The 14,435-nt window shown below is 41.1% G+C and overlaps 1 protein-coding gene across 9 annotated transcripts in view; it reads left to right on the top strand.

Moving 5' to 3' along the window:
- The window catches only part of MIER1 (MIER1 transcriptional regulator), a 58,295-nt gene that overhangs the window by 26,260 nt on the left and 17,600 nt on the right, over positions 1-14,435 (top strand). For 7 of the 9 annotated variants that reach the window (XM_074265694.1, XM_074265693.1, XM_074265698.1 and 4 more), the window contains 3 exons: positions 436-565; positions 2,077-2,141; positions 7,654-7,726. In XM_074265694.1, the coding sequence (XP_074121795.1) occupies positions 436-565; positions 2,077-2,141; positions 7,654-7,726 (268 nt within the window). The remainder of the gene's footprint in view (positions 1-435; positions 566-2,076; positions 2,142-7,653; positions 7,727-14,435) is intronic. The other 2 variants (XM_074265695.1, XM_074265701.1) reach the window with 1 other exon arrangement.

Below are 14,435 nucleotides of genomic sequence, written 5' to 3'. Positions count from 1 at the left end.
ATGGGACAACCTGAAAACAGGCTCAGAGAGGAGGAGGATGGGGACTGCCAGGCATTCAGGGCTTACATCCCAAACCTCCCCTGGGTTTTGACAGCATACGTCTGAAAATAAGATAGAAATAAGGGAACAGAAATTGAGTGCGTATGGGCAGTTTCAGCCCTCCCTTCTCAGAGCAGAGTTTTGTCTGGGTGTTACAAAAGACTTTTATGACTTGTGGCTGATTGTAGCTAGGACCCGTGAGAGTGATGTCTTTTAAAGCATGTTGTTATTTGTACGTCTGTCCTGCCGACTTGGGTGGTATTAGTGGGGCAAGCCAGCGGGCTGTCTGAGCTAGGTGTCTAATAAACCAGACGGGCTCTTTTTTTCTTGAAAATTCCAACCGTGTGTCCAACAGCCAGACATTTTAAATAACGTCCTGATTTTGCTGTTCCATAGGAGAATATCAAGGATTCCTCGGGCCAGGAGGATGAAACTCAGTCGTCCAACGATGACCCAGCACAGTCCGCGGCTTCTCAGGATGCCCAGGAGATCATCCGCCCGCGTCGATGTAAATATTTTGATACAAGTAGGTGATGTTTTGTGCTAATCTCTTTGGCTTGAGTAATTCACAGCTTCGTGTTTTAATAAGGTAAAGACCTCTACTGTTGTAACCGTTGTGTTCAGTTGCCATTTGCTTATTTGGGGGGTTTCTGATGCTGTCCAGATCATTAGCTGAGCCTGTCATTGTGCTGGCAGTCACTCAGCTCCTCCTCCGCTGCCTGTGCCTTCACTTACTCTCCCTCTGGCTTTCTCTCTCCTCTCCCTTCTTTGGTTTTCTCTCTTGTGCTTTTCTGCCTTCGCCCTGCTGGGAGCATAGGCCCAAGGCTTGGGCCAGCCGGACACTTTCTCAATAATATTTGAGAAGAGATGGTCACGTTGAATTGCTGTTTGCTCTAAAGGGATCGTATTTCATCCTTTTAGTTCAGTACAACAAAAAACTTAAGTTCCTATTGCTCTCCAAGCCCCGTGCTAGGGACTGGGGAAACAGAGGAGAACAGAGACAGCTTGGCTCTGGGTGAGTACAGCCGGTGAGGGCACACAGCAGCAGGTGTTGGAAGAAAATGAGTGGTTTGGGGAGCGATAGGCCAGTCCAAGCACAGTGGGCTGTGTGGACGTGCCCGGCAGTGAAAAAGGGAATGGATGAACAGTGCAAAGAGGGGGATGGGACTAGAAAGGTATGAGAGGCACTTGTGGAGGGCTTTGGGTCCCCTCGTAAGGAGTTTGTGTTTATCATTTGTTTAAAAACCTGAAGCCCCATGGGAGGATGTGGTCTGAAGCCGCCTCTTCCTCCTGTTCTTGTTGTCTGGGGCTAAAAAGAACAGACCTTATCCCTTCAAGGTGTGGAGGTCATGCGTTGAGTCACTTATTCACCTAATAGGAAACTCCTCTGGTGGGTGCCACAGCTTTCTGGGGCCTGGGAGCACGGACCCCTGAGGACCTCTCTGATGGCGGAGGCTGGAGGGGAAGAGGATGTTGGTCTGGCCTCGGAAGGTCACCTGGTCTGTGAGATTAGACATGCTCATAGAGAGTGTGCAGGGACCATCCAGGCTGGTTAGGGAGACTGTGCTTCTAGCTAATTCTAGGATGTGTGTGTGTGAAAACCAGACCTGTTTCTGCCTTCCTTTTCTTGTGCCCCTGACTATCAGCTTTTAAGGCCAGAACTCCAGCCAGAGGGTCTGGCTCTGAGCGACTTTTCCAGCCCTATTTTGGTTATTCCGTCCTTGCCAACCAGACAGAACCCCTCCTCTCTCATAGAACTTTGACTCCCAGAACCCTCATCTTCGAGACCAGGCTCAAATGCAGCCTTCTCTCATTCTTCCTGAGATAATGGTGCATGTGTTTGTCTACGGCCACATTGCCTGTCCCCTCCTTAACGACTCTTTATATGTTATAAAATGCAATTTGGGTACATCCAAATAGTTGGTAGTAAATGGAGAAATACTTAGAAGTCTATTAAGTTGATCTTGCCAAAAAGAGAGGTGGAAATTCCTAAAGAAAACCATTTCTGAAATTCAGCTGTTTTGTTATGTGTTCTAGACAGTGAAATTGAAGAAGAATCTGAAGAAGATGAAGACTATATTCCATCAGAAGACTGGAAAAAGGTAGTTTGGGTCCACCTTGCCTTAAAGCCAACTATCCAATCATGTGGCAGATTATGATCATGATTTTTTTCAAAATGGATGCATGAATAAAACTGGTTTTAGAATGTCTTTAACTTCAAGCAGTTTCCTCTCTCTTTCCATAGAAAGACCATTCTCTGTGACACTATTTCAGGGATAGTGTAAAAATCCATACCAGAGACCCCTTAGCTCCAGTTGAGATTGGAGATTCAGATAACACATTTTAAAAGAAGCAAATGGTTCTGGATGTAGGAACATAACATGCATGAGTAGGATGGTGAGACATCATAGATTTTTTGGTATTGGCCCAATTTCATGAAAAGAAACTAAATGTTGAATGATGTTCCCAATTTTTAATACAGAAAACAAGGTTGTTATGGTTAAGGGCTTCTTCTCTCCAAGAGGTAACACACATCAGAAAGTTGAAAGGTCATCCTCAGAAAAGAAGCCCCACTCTTGCCAGACCCCCACAGAGGGGTCCCCCAGCTAATCCCATCTTTCTGCCTCATGAGGGCCTCTTGTTTCCCTGCTCTTGTGAGAGCTAACCATCCCCAGTTCCTTCATCCTGGTGTGGATTGGAGGCCCTTCACTGTCCTGGTTCCTCTCCTTTGGACGCTGGCCCGGCACCGTCCTGAATCTGTGACTCGATGTTCCAGGTTTGAGTCTTGTCCATGAAAGCTCTGCCTGTCCGTACAGCCCTGGATTCTGTTTCCCCTTTATGTGCTGGGTCGTAGCATCGAGCCCCCTAAAATCTCAGGTCTTTGCAACCTAACTACAGCAAACCACCAACAATAATGAGAATAGCCTTCCTTTATCTAGCTTCTGCTCTGCACCCAACACTGCTCTGAGTAAACGCTTTACAAGGAGGGTCCCATTTGACCCTCACAGAAGCCTTGGCAGTAAGTGCAGTTGTTATCCCCATTTTATAGATAAAGAAACTGAGGCACAGAAAGGTACAGAGTCAGACTGTAAGGGGGATGGAAGGATGTAAGGGAGGAAATAAGCACAAAGCCTCTGCTGAGTGCCAGCTTCTGTGCTGAGCACAATCTCTCTTTTTTTATTAAACCAATACCATCTCACTTGATTCTCATAACAATACTGTGGGGTAGATGCTACTATCCCCACTGAGACAAGTGAAACGATGTGAAGTGTCTGAGACTAGGTTTGAACTTGACCTTCCTGATGTCAGACCGGGTGCTTTGTCCATGGCTCCACTTCCCGCCACCTGGGCTTCCTGAGGTACTGTACTGCCAGAGTTGTTTCCTTGAACCCAGATGTAACGGTTAACCGTTATCCTTATAAAATTTCATCTTAGCTTGAAGGACCAGGCCATGTGTAAGAAACAGGAACATTTGGTGGCACCTTTCTGTGACCCATAAAGAAAACCCTTTAACAGTGTCCCTTAAACATATTGGTATACCTTCCTTCTCTCTTCCCTTTTGTGAAAATATTTTAGTTTTATTTGAATGATACTTCATTACATAAATTGGTGGTAAGGAGAACAAGGCTTAGTACTGGGCCCATAAATGAAGGTGCCAGAATAAAAAAAAAATGGTTTTTGTGTTAAAGGTAGTTTGGAAAGGTCTTTTTTTTTTTTTTTTCCTCTTATTGCACAAGTTTTCATTACTTTGAAATTATTAGTTAAATGCAGTAAATTGAATGGCTTTTGAGCCACAATATTCTTTAGTCACTTGAATTTGGGTCTGGATCAGTCTGACAGTCCTCATCTGTCTAGTAGACCTGAGGGTGTAGTACTGACCCAGGAAATTCTGGTCTTCCTTTATGTTTTCAGTTCAGTGTAGTTTGATCCAGGAGCTCCTGGGACACTTAAAGGAATCCCAGAGAACCAGTCAAGTCATCCCTTGTTGCTGAAAAGTGGGTATCATCGGGGACTCTTCCGATGCCCCTGAGCCTCTGCTGGTTGAAGTCACTTGCCCAGAGGAACAGCAGACTGGCCAGATACTCCTGGGCTTCCTCCCGCCACAAGTGACCCTGTCTTGAGAATTCTGAAGAGAAATTTCAGTTGTGTGTCGCAGTGAAGCGAGGGATTCCAGACTAAAAAATCTGTTGGAATTGTTGGATTCTATAAATTCAGAGAGGTGTTTTGTACCTTGATGCAAAATCTTCACAAAGTTAAAATCAGAAGTAGGAGTGATCCTGGGAACCACCCACTCTCACCCCTAACTAGAAAGGATTCTGCTCATCTGGGCAGTGATTACCCTGGCTGGGCTGGAAGACCTTCAGGGAAGGCACAGTGACTTCTCCTCCTGCCCGCTCCCTATGTAGTGAAGTCCCTCTCTGGGGAGCATGGTTTCTTTACTTTACTTTACTTTACAGGCCTGAAACTGCCTGTCTACAATGGCTATGCCTTGGCCTGGGCTAGCCAGTACAAGCACTTCTCTTTCCCATGATGTGCCCTCAGCCAATGAGCATCTCCTGTTCCATCACCCAGTATGCCCCAGCCTGGACCAGATACGTTAGCCTGTCTGATCAAACATTGCAGAGCTGTCACTTAAGCTTTCTTTAAAAAAAAAATATTTTTTTGTGAATCCTATTTGTTTTTAAGCAAGATCTCTTAATGCAGCCACAAATTGAATTTGCTTTCTTGCCTCACTTTACATTGTTGGATCATCTTGAGGTTTTAGTCTATAAGCAGCCCCCACTCCCACCCCACTAGATCTTTTTCAAAAAGACTTCTGGGGGGCAGCTAGGGGGTGCAGTGGAGAGAGCACCAGCCCTGGATTCAGGAGGACCCCAGTTCAAATGTGGTCTCAGACACTTAACACTTCCTAGCTGTGTGACCCTGGGCAAGTCACTTAACCCCAGCCTCAGGAAAAAATAAAAAATAAATAAATAAACAAAAAGACTTCTGTCTGTTGAAGCCTTGTCTGTCTTGTATTGAGGAAGCAAGTTTTTGAATTCCAGTGGGAGATTTTACAGTTCTCTCTCATAAATAAATAGATTCAGCCCAATGTTCTAGCCTAGGACACCCTTTGTACTGCAGTCACTCTGGGCAGACCAGTGAGGAAGCTTTTGGATTGCTTCTCAGAATCGTTTTTAAAATACATAAGATTCTAAAGGAGACCACTTACTTTAAAAGTTGTCAGTGTTTCTCAGTTTAATAACCCCTGCTCTACTCTGTCAGGAATTTTTAAAATCCTAACTTCTCAACTAGGGTGATGTGATGGCTGCCCTTCCTAGCTTTGGTTTGGCTTCCCCTGGAGCCCTACCAAGGTGACACTATTAATGACAGTTCTTTGTGTCCTGTCATTCAGGCAAGACCAGTTCCATTTGACTACTCTCTTTTAGCTTCGGTCTATCTTTCTCACAAGAGTAACATTATCTATATCATATACTGTGCTAAAATCCAGCTAAAGGAGGGGCAGCTAGGTGGATAGAGAGCCAGCCCTGAATTCAGGAGGACCCCAGTTCAAATCTGGTCTCAAACACTTAACATTTCCTAGCTGTGTGACCCTGGGCAAGTCACTTAACCCCAGCCTCAGGGGAAAAATAAAAAAATAAAATCCAGCTAAAGGACATTTTCCTCCCCCTCTATACCAGTTAAAAACTTGTACCCCAAAAACTAGCACCTTAGTCTGACCTTGATGAGACTTGTTGAAGCCATGTTTTTTATGATCCCCATTCCCTTTTCACTAATCAGATGTCTCAAATGCCTTCTGGAAAATGCATGTCTGGAAAATTTCTCAAAGATAGGTTTCCACTAATAAGTCTTTATACAAAAATGCAGGTGTATGTGTGTATAGGTAGGTAGACATTTTGAATCTTTTCTAAAATTAGACTAAATTTCTCATTCAAAGATTTTCAGTGACAGATTGATAGGTAAGGGGGAAGAGACCCTGGGATTTGTAACAGGTAGGTTGGTTGTTGGAAACTACACGTGGATTGGACAGAAGCCAGTCTGAGTGAATTCTAGGTTTCATTCAGGTTTGGAGCAGTTCAGTGGCAGAGAACATGTGGCCATTTTTCTATTAAGGAATTATTAAGCACCTGCCCTGGTGGCCAGCTCCAGTTAGTGGTGCTCTGCAGGGTCCACATGTCCCTGTTCTGTTGGAAGAGAAGACTGGAACCACAAAGCAAGTTACCAGCTCGTGTAAAATGGGACCAAGAGCTCCACTGGCTGCCCATTTCCTGGTTGTCAACACCAGAGCCCATATCTCCCTGTCTACTTTGATTAAATCAGAATGGTGGCAATGCAGCCATTTTCTATTCCTGTTGGCAGCCTTAGAATGCTTAGCCCCTTCTCCAAATTCCTTGCACTTGAACTCTTGTTCAAAGACACATTTTTCTTAGTACAGTAGAACAGACACCCTGCCTAGTGAGTTTGGATGTATTCCACTATTCACATGGCTCTGTGATCTCAGCAAAGTAGAGTCTGTCTAGCACGCTGTGTTGCTCATCCATGACAGCTAACCATCCAGTGAAGCTACCCAGCCGGGGCTCTACCAGATCTGCCCTGGAGGCCGTCGGGAAAAGACACTGCTGAGCTTAAAAGCTGGCCATCCCTGAGCCTTGGTTTTCACTTTGTGACCAGTCCATCCATCTTCTAGTCTGTCTTGCATGACAGCCTTTCCACTGCTGCTTCATAATTCCCTATTTTATAATGTGTTGCAACTTATTCACACCCACTTTGCACCTTTCTGTCACCCTCTGCAGAATACTCGAATTTTTTTATTTGGAGCCTCTAATGTTTACGTCTCACGGCATATACACAAATACTGGTTCTTTGTCTCAAGGGAAAGCTTGCAATTTCCCAAAAGCAGCCCAACCTGCTGTCTTCCTTCAGTAAAATTCTAGCCCTAACTCATTCATTATATTGACTGTCTAAAAATATCTTCAATACGAGTAAGAGCATTCTGCAGTTTAAAGCCTGCAAAGGAGAGAATCCAGCATACTCTTAATGTCTATGTTTTTAATAAAGCAGTCATAACATAACTGGCATTTCTTTGAAGGCTATCAGTGGATGTATTCAAGTGTTGATAAAAAAGCATGACTGTATATATTCAGATTCTCCTTTGTTCATATTCGTGTATTTCTATTTTTCTTATTTTCCCCCTCCCCAATAGAGTATTTAAGTTAAATTAAGTTTATGATACTTGATTTCCATAGTTTTATAAGAATTTGTCAACATTAAAAACAAATTGTCAATTTTGGGAGGCATATTTATACTTTTTTTAATTGCCCGTTGAAAATTGCATATTATTTGTAAGTAATCCCTTGACTTACCCTCGCCTCATTATTCCCAATGTTTTCATCCAATCCTCTATAAGCACTTAACTATTATTAACTCATTAACTCTCACAATATTCCTGTGGGGAGGGAGGTATGTGTGTGTTAAATAGTAGTTTTATCCACATTTTATAACATAAGAAACAGGACCAGATCAGTTACCCAAGAAACTAGTTAGGGTAGAGAATAATGTGTATGACAACTGAGCTTCTGGACTTGAGTAAGACTTTGTTTTTTTTTAAACCAGGAAATTATGGTGGGTTCCGTATTTCAAGCTGAAATTCCAGTTGGCATTTGTAAATACAAGGAGAATGAAAAAGGTGAGTTATAGCATGAGTAATTACTAAGTAAGTTAGACAAATAAAATTACTTTTGTAAAGATTGAAAATAATTTTCTGACATGTGAAATCAGATGGGAAGAGGGCAGACTCCTAAATTAATTGTTGACTGAAGAATCATAGCTGCATTATTCTATTAAGTAGAAAAGGATCCACTGTTTTTCAGCTTTGCCTATGGGATTTAAGAAGGATGAAACAGGTTTTCTAATCATCTCTTTTTCTTCCTTAAATTTAAATTGCAAGGAAACCATTTTTACTTTGTGATTTAGATTCAAATTGGATTATTCATTTCAATAAAAACAATTAGATTTTTTTCCAAAAATTTTCTTTGTCCGAAATAAAGGCTATTAGAGGTTTATTGGCTATTTAGAAATATTGAGTATGGTAGGAATTAAGTGGTGGGGAGATGTTGATAGTGCTGTGAGCATAACGTGATATGCTGGATTTAAAATTTCTTTTGCTGCCTAATCATGGTTTCATCTCAAGATCTTTATAGAATTCTTTATGCTGCTCTAGCAAAGTCCTGTCTTTATGAGAGAACTAGCCGCTGTAATTGGCCAAAAGCCCTGATGAATCTGTAGGGGTGTTTGCTAAGCCACAGCTGCCTCTGTCTCCTGCCTTCCCTGCAGAATTCACCTTCCTCTCTCCTTTCTCCAAGCAGTCCCCACAGAAATCTATTTTGCAATTTACATATTTGGTCAATTTGCAGGTTTTCTTAAGAAATAGATTATTTCCACACAGATCCGAATGGTAGAGTGCTCACAAAGTTTCATAATATTATTAACAAATCATCTTTAACCCATAAGGTTTGTTTGTTTTTTTTTTTTTTTACCATGTATAAAGGAGGCGGCTCTGACACTAATTTTCTTTGTGGTCTTATTTCTTGAAACCACCTTTAGAAGGCTGGCTACATTTTGTCATTATTCACATCTGAATCAGATTAAGTTACTGACCACAAAGCACTCATTGCCTGTGTCTGATGTTTGTACTAGGTAAGTTAGTTTAAGATGGCCAAGTTTTCCCTAGTACCTAGAAGGGCCACGGTAGCAGGTTTGCCATCTTGCCTGTAATTTGCCCATTGTTAGTCTGATGTTAAAAACAGTTTTTCCTTAAACAGCCCCTGTGATTTCTCTGAAGGTTAGGATAGATCCTAAAGACTATCAGGCATTTTGGATTCTCAGAGCAGTGCTCTGAGAGAAGTTTATTCCCATTTTACAGATGAGAAAATGGAGCCTGAAGATTCATTGGTTCTCTTAAGATTTACCAGACTTAGTGTAGTTTTGCCGTATAGATTCTGTTTCTTTTTTACATTTCTTATAGAGTTTGAGTATTATGTGTGTGATGATTTTCATATGTTCAGTGTAAACATGACTTCAGTTTTATAACCTCATTAGTAAGTAGATTAGATAATTCTCAGAATTGAAAAATGAGATCCCAAAGCATTTAGTTGATTTCTATCCCCCCATCCCCATTAGAAGTCTACAGACAAGGTGAGGCCTGGAGTAAAGGTAAAATTTTTAAATCTTAGTTGAGTTGATATCAATTTCTAACTTGGTTCTAGCTTTCTAAAACAGCTTTTTTTTTTGTGAACTTTAACTCTTGTGAATATTAAACAATTCATATTCCTTTCAGTCTTTATTAATGTGTAAATTATACGTGAGTTTTCATAGCAGTTGGATTCTGTATATATGTGTATTTGCATGTAAACAGAGAGATTACTTCATGTTGTTTTTTTCACCGATATGTTCCATGTATTAATTTTGCTTTCCTTAATATCATCTAGCAGTATGAGTTTGTGCTTATTATAGTAAAGTTTATCCATTTCTTCTTTTAACTGGAATTGTTTCTTGTAGATTTTTAAAAATCCAAAAAATTATTTTATTTAAAAAGTTATTTTAAGTACTTGATTAATTGAGTAGATAGAGAAAGGCTCTCTCTATTATTCATTGAATCAAAAGATACCAAATATTATTGCTTGTAGTTTGTTTCCAGGCTTCTTTCTACAGTCAGCAGTTCCATCAACAATGAGTTCTACTGAGTTCAAAAGTCTGTGATTCTGATCCTGATGTGTCCTAATCATATGATCATGGGCAAGGTTCATGCTCAATTTCCTCAAAATGAGAAGAATGTCACAGAGTTCTAGGGATTGGGAGCCTTGCAAACCTTCTCTGGTTCTAGAAATTATTTCTGTATTCATATCTCAAAAAAGAGATGAAACTTTAAATATGTATCTTTTTATCATTGCAATTGTATACTCTCTTTGAGTTGTTTTGTGTTTGTTTTGTTCCTCAATCTTGGACCTGTGATTTTCTTGCTGTTGGGAGCATCCAGTAAGGAAAACTCCCTTCAGTGATGAAAATCAGTAATTTCTCTTTGAGTTACACCCTTAGAGAAGCTCATCTGACCTTTTGAGAGGTCAGATAATTGGCCCACTGTCGTATATATAGCTTGTGTGGTCTCAGAAGCAGGGATATTGAGCTCAATCGTCTCTAACTTCAAGGCCAGCTTTCTCTCCAGATGCTGCACTCTTGTTGACAGTCCACCTTAAAGTTTCTTAAATATGCTTTTCTTTAGTTTCTAGTGAAGATGTCCATTTTACCTTTTGATGATTTACAGCTTCTTCCTAGTTTGTAAACTGTTTATCTCCTAAGAATTCTTGTCTTACTCAACATTGTTTCACAATAACTACTTAATATAACCAGATCCCACCCTAAATTTGTAAAACAACTGTTCTGTTTATAACTCCCTTCCTACAGAACTAACAGCTTCCAGTAACTTTGTTTCATTTAACATTTTCTTGGGAATTAGTATCTGTGGGTGTGCATACACAGTGATTTTGAAGGATGTTAATATATATATATATATATATAAAACATTTCAAGTTATTTCAGAAGCTTTCCTCTTAAGTAGCCACTAAAATAGGATCAGTAAAGTGACCTGGATATAGCATTGCTGAATAAATATTTGTTGGAAGAATCCCTCCTTCTTTGTTAATAGAATAATCAGTGTCAGGAGACTACAATTTCAGTTGGATGGGGCTTCAACAGGAACGTGAACAGTAGATCCTCCATAGCTTAACAAGTAATTGCACCTCCACCACATCTCCTAGGCTCCACCTTGTCTGCAGACCTCTAATGGGAGTGGGCAGTAACCTGAGGCAGTCACTTGATCTTTCTAGGGGCCCCCATTCTCCTCCTGCTGCCACAACCTTTCTGCATGAGATTATCCTCTTTTCCCTCCTCCATCTTTTCTTCTTGGGTTAAATAAGTTTGGTTCCTTCCCGTGATCCTCATGTTGCTTGGTCTCATTCTTGGGTGCCTTTATTTAGACATAAACCTCGAACTTGTCCGTGATCTTTCTAAAACAGGCCCTGACCAGAAGAGGTCCATACAGTGACTCTCATTTCCCTAGTCCTAGAAATTCTATCTGTCTTTATGTCTCATAAAAGAGAGTTTATTGCCCTTTGAGGCTGCCCTGTCACACTTGTGATTCCTGCTGAGTGGGCAGACAGTCCACTGAAACCCCCAAAGTTTACTGAAACTTTTTTGGGGTAACGTGCTCTTTTAACTGTATTTCTCCTACTTTGTACTAATGTCACCTCATCTCCACTATCTCATATTTGTAAAGAGGGGTTTTGAGACTGGGTGGAATTTTGAATTTCATTTTATTAAATTGAGCCTATGGTTCCAGCTTATTGAGATTTTTTTTTTTGATTGACATAAATCTGTTAGCTATCCTTTCCAACTTTGTGTCATTCGCAAATTGGATAAGCACTCCAACCGTGCTTTTTTCAAGTCGTTGATAAAGATGCACAGTTTTGAGTTTGCATCCTTGGACCGCCAAGCAGCTTTCAAAGCCATTTATGGCTGCTTTTTGGATCCTTCAGCTCAGCTAATTTCAGATCCACGGATTGTCGATGTGTAGTCATCTAGCCCACAGAACTCAGTGGGAGATACTTTGCTAGCAGCTAGGTAAGTTAAATCTTGAGCCCACAACTTCTCCACAAAGCCTTGTTGGTTCCTTAGGATTATAATTTCTCTTTTCTAAAGATTCTCTAACTTTCCCTTTAATAATGCTTGCTAGGAATTTGCCTAGAATTGAAGTCAAACTCACTGTCCCATAGTTCCTTGATGCCTTTTCTTCCCTTTTTGGAAATTTTTTTGGAAACATTTGCCCCTCTCTGTTTCCCCTCCAACACCTCAGCTTTTCTCCGTTATCGGAGGAAGATCACTCCAAATCCTATCATATATTCATCTGAGCATATTGACCTAAACGCGATCTGGTTAGCTAGTCTCTTGATTAATATTCTTCCTGTTTATCTTTCATTTTCCTTTTAGCCATATTTGTTCTGTTTACTTCTGCTCCAAAAGATCATTGAACAAGGCACTTCCCTGTAAAAGGCAGTTTATGAGATTGTAATTAGGCCAACCAAAGGCTCTGCCCTCAGGGCACTTGCTTTCTCCTGGAGTGGAAAAGCAGCCCACCATAAGCCTTTTTACATGTGCTCTCTCACATCCCCTTGCAGTCAGTGCTGTTCTTCCCATTGTACAGATGCACATTCATCTGCACCTGATGATTCTGAGGGCTTAGGTTTTTTCCCCAGCCTTACCCAGCTGCCAGAAGCCCATGGCAGAATTGGACCTGACATCCCATCTAGCCTCCTTTTACCTTTCATGCTATAAGTGACAGGCTCAGGGATAGCCCCGACCAGATTAAAATATAATTGGGAAATATTAATATAATAAAATACAGTGAAAAGTAGCTCAAATTAATTTGTGATTTTCTGAGTCAATCTGCAGCAACCTTTTTCTTTGAATTTCCTACCAAGGCTCTGTAGCACAATGACTTGTGCTCTTTGGCAGAGAAGAGATAAGTAGCTATTTCTGTCTTACTGTATTAATATCCTATTTTCCCAAAGCAGCAAAGCATTTCCATCCCTTCTTTGAAACTCCTGTTTCCCCTCGACAAGGTTTAATACTCTGTTTTCCCTAGCTTTCTTCAAATTCTCATCCTTAGTGCTCCTGACACTTTGAAATATGTGATGCTTTTCTCTTCATCCTGTTCCTGGCTTTGTGTCCAAAACTGTTCGAGTTCCCTGAGTCTGCATTGTTCTCGAACAAGGATGCAGGGATGTCCTATCCCACTGAAAGAGTGTGAGATTGCTATTCTCTTAGTCTTGGGGCCTAAATTTGTTCCATAAATTTCTCTCTTCTATATAGCCAAGTCTATTCCTCATGCATGGATCCAGCTCTGATGCTTTCTTGGGCTCCCTAGTGCCCAGAGAAAAGAAAAGCTTTTCTGGTATTCAGAATCCTGTCTCTCCAAAGGCTTCAGCCTCTCTTCCCAAATAAATGGGGTTGCGTCTTTTCAGATACTTAACCACATCAGCCCAGCTGGCCTGCCTGCCTGCTGTTCCCCCTTCCTGATATTCTCTCTGCTGCTGCAGTTTCCAGAAGACTTTGCACATCTGTCTCATGTGACCCCCACCCCAGCCCTGTGGAGAAAGATGCTGCTCTGCTGCTCATTTTACAGATAAAACCGAGCATATTTATTATGCAGAGTCATATGATTAAGGAGTGGAATTTGAACACAAAACTTCTTGCCTCCAAGTCCAGGATTTTAGGCCATCTCTAGGAGCTCCTGGCTTTCTTCAAGACTTCGCCCAAGTTCTGTTTTCTAAGGAAGTTTCTTCCGGTCCCCTCACTTGTTGATATTCTCTTACCAAACCCCAGAGGTTTGTAGTTATTTCACTTTGAATGTGTTTTTCCTTTCAGTAGAACCCCTTTTAGAGTAAGGACCAATTGCTTTTTGCCTTTGGATCTCATTGCCAGAAACAGAAGTTAAATCTAATTCAGTTAAAAAAAAAAGCATAAGAATAATTTGCTTCCTGAACAAGTGAAAGAGACTCTGCCATAATTCAGATGAATTCATTTCACACACTGATAGAGCTCAGCATACGGTCATAGGCGCCATCTAGCTAGAGAGCCCTCAGCTAGGTAGCATTGATTACCAGGAGAGCCGGGTGGTAGATTTCTTCTTTGGGATATTCTTATCTTCTTCGTTAGTGTTTTGATGTCTTGTCAGCCATTTTGACATTTTTTAATGTTAGTTGCTTTTAGTATACAATCAAAAGTAAACATTATTTGGAAATTTCTGGGACCAGAAAGGTGCTGTGGGAAGGGAGTTATTCTCTGGAATAGTGCTGGCCCTTAGTTTACTCCTCTTACATCATCACCATTATTGTAAAAATAACCCCTTGATATACTTGTTTGGCTTTTTTCATCACCTCTAATGTGCCCTTTGAATCGGGGAGAATGCTGGCTTGTTATAAGATATTAAAAAGAGCTGTGCCCATTGATTTCAGTTGGTCAGTAAAGCACAATAAACTTTGTAGCTACAAATAAGGTATCTTCGAACTTAGGAGTTGTAATGTGCTGTTGTCTCCAGAAGCTGCCGATGGCTCTCTGGGAGGAGATCTGCTGTGTCAACTCAAATCTCTCAGACAGATTCTTCTTCCTGTAGAGAACTGTTGTCTCCACGAGTTAACTCTCATCCAGAGTAGTGACTTCCCTCTTTTATCCTCCCAGAGAATGGGTGTGGAATAATGCAAGGGCTTCTGGGATAAATTACTTCAACCAATGAACTTGCTCCTCCTAAGCATGCAAGCTCCTCCCCAGGAATTCACAAGTAA

Source organism: Sminthopsis crassicaudata, chromosome 4 (assembly GCF_048593235.1).
Source record: "Sminthopsis crassicaudata isolate SCR6 chromosome 4, ASM4859323v1, whole genome shotgun sequence".
NCBI classification, from domain to species: domain Eukaryota; kingdom Metazoa; phylum Chordata; class Mammalia; order Dasyuromorphia; family Dasyuridae; genus Sminthopsis; species Sminthopsis crassicaudata.
This window is presented reverse-complemented; position numbering and strand designations above follow the sequence as displayed.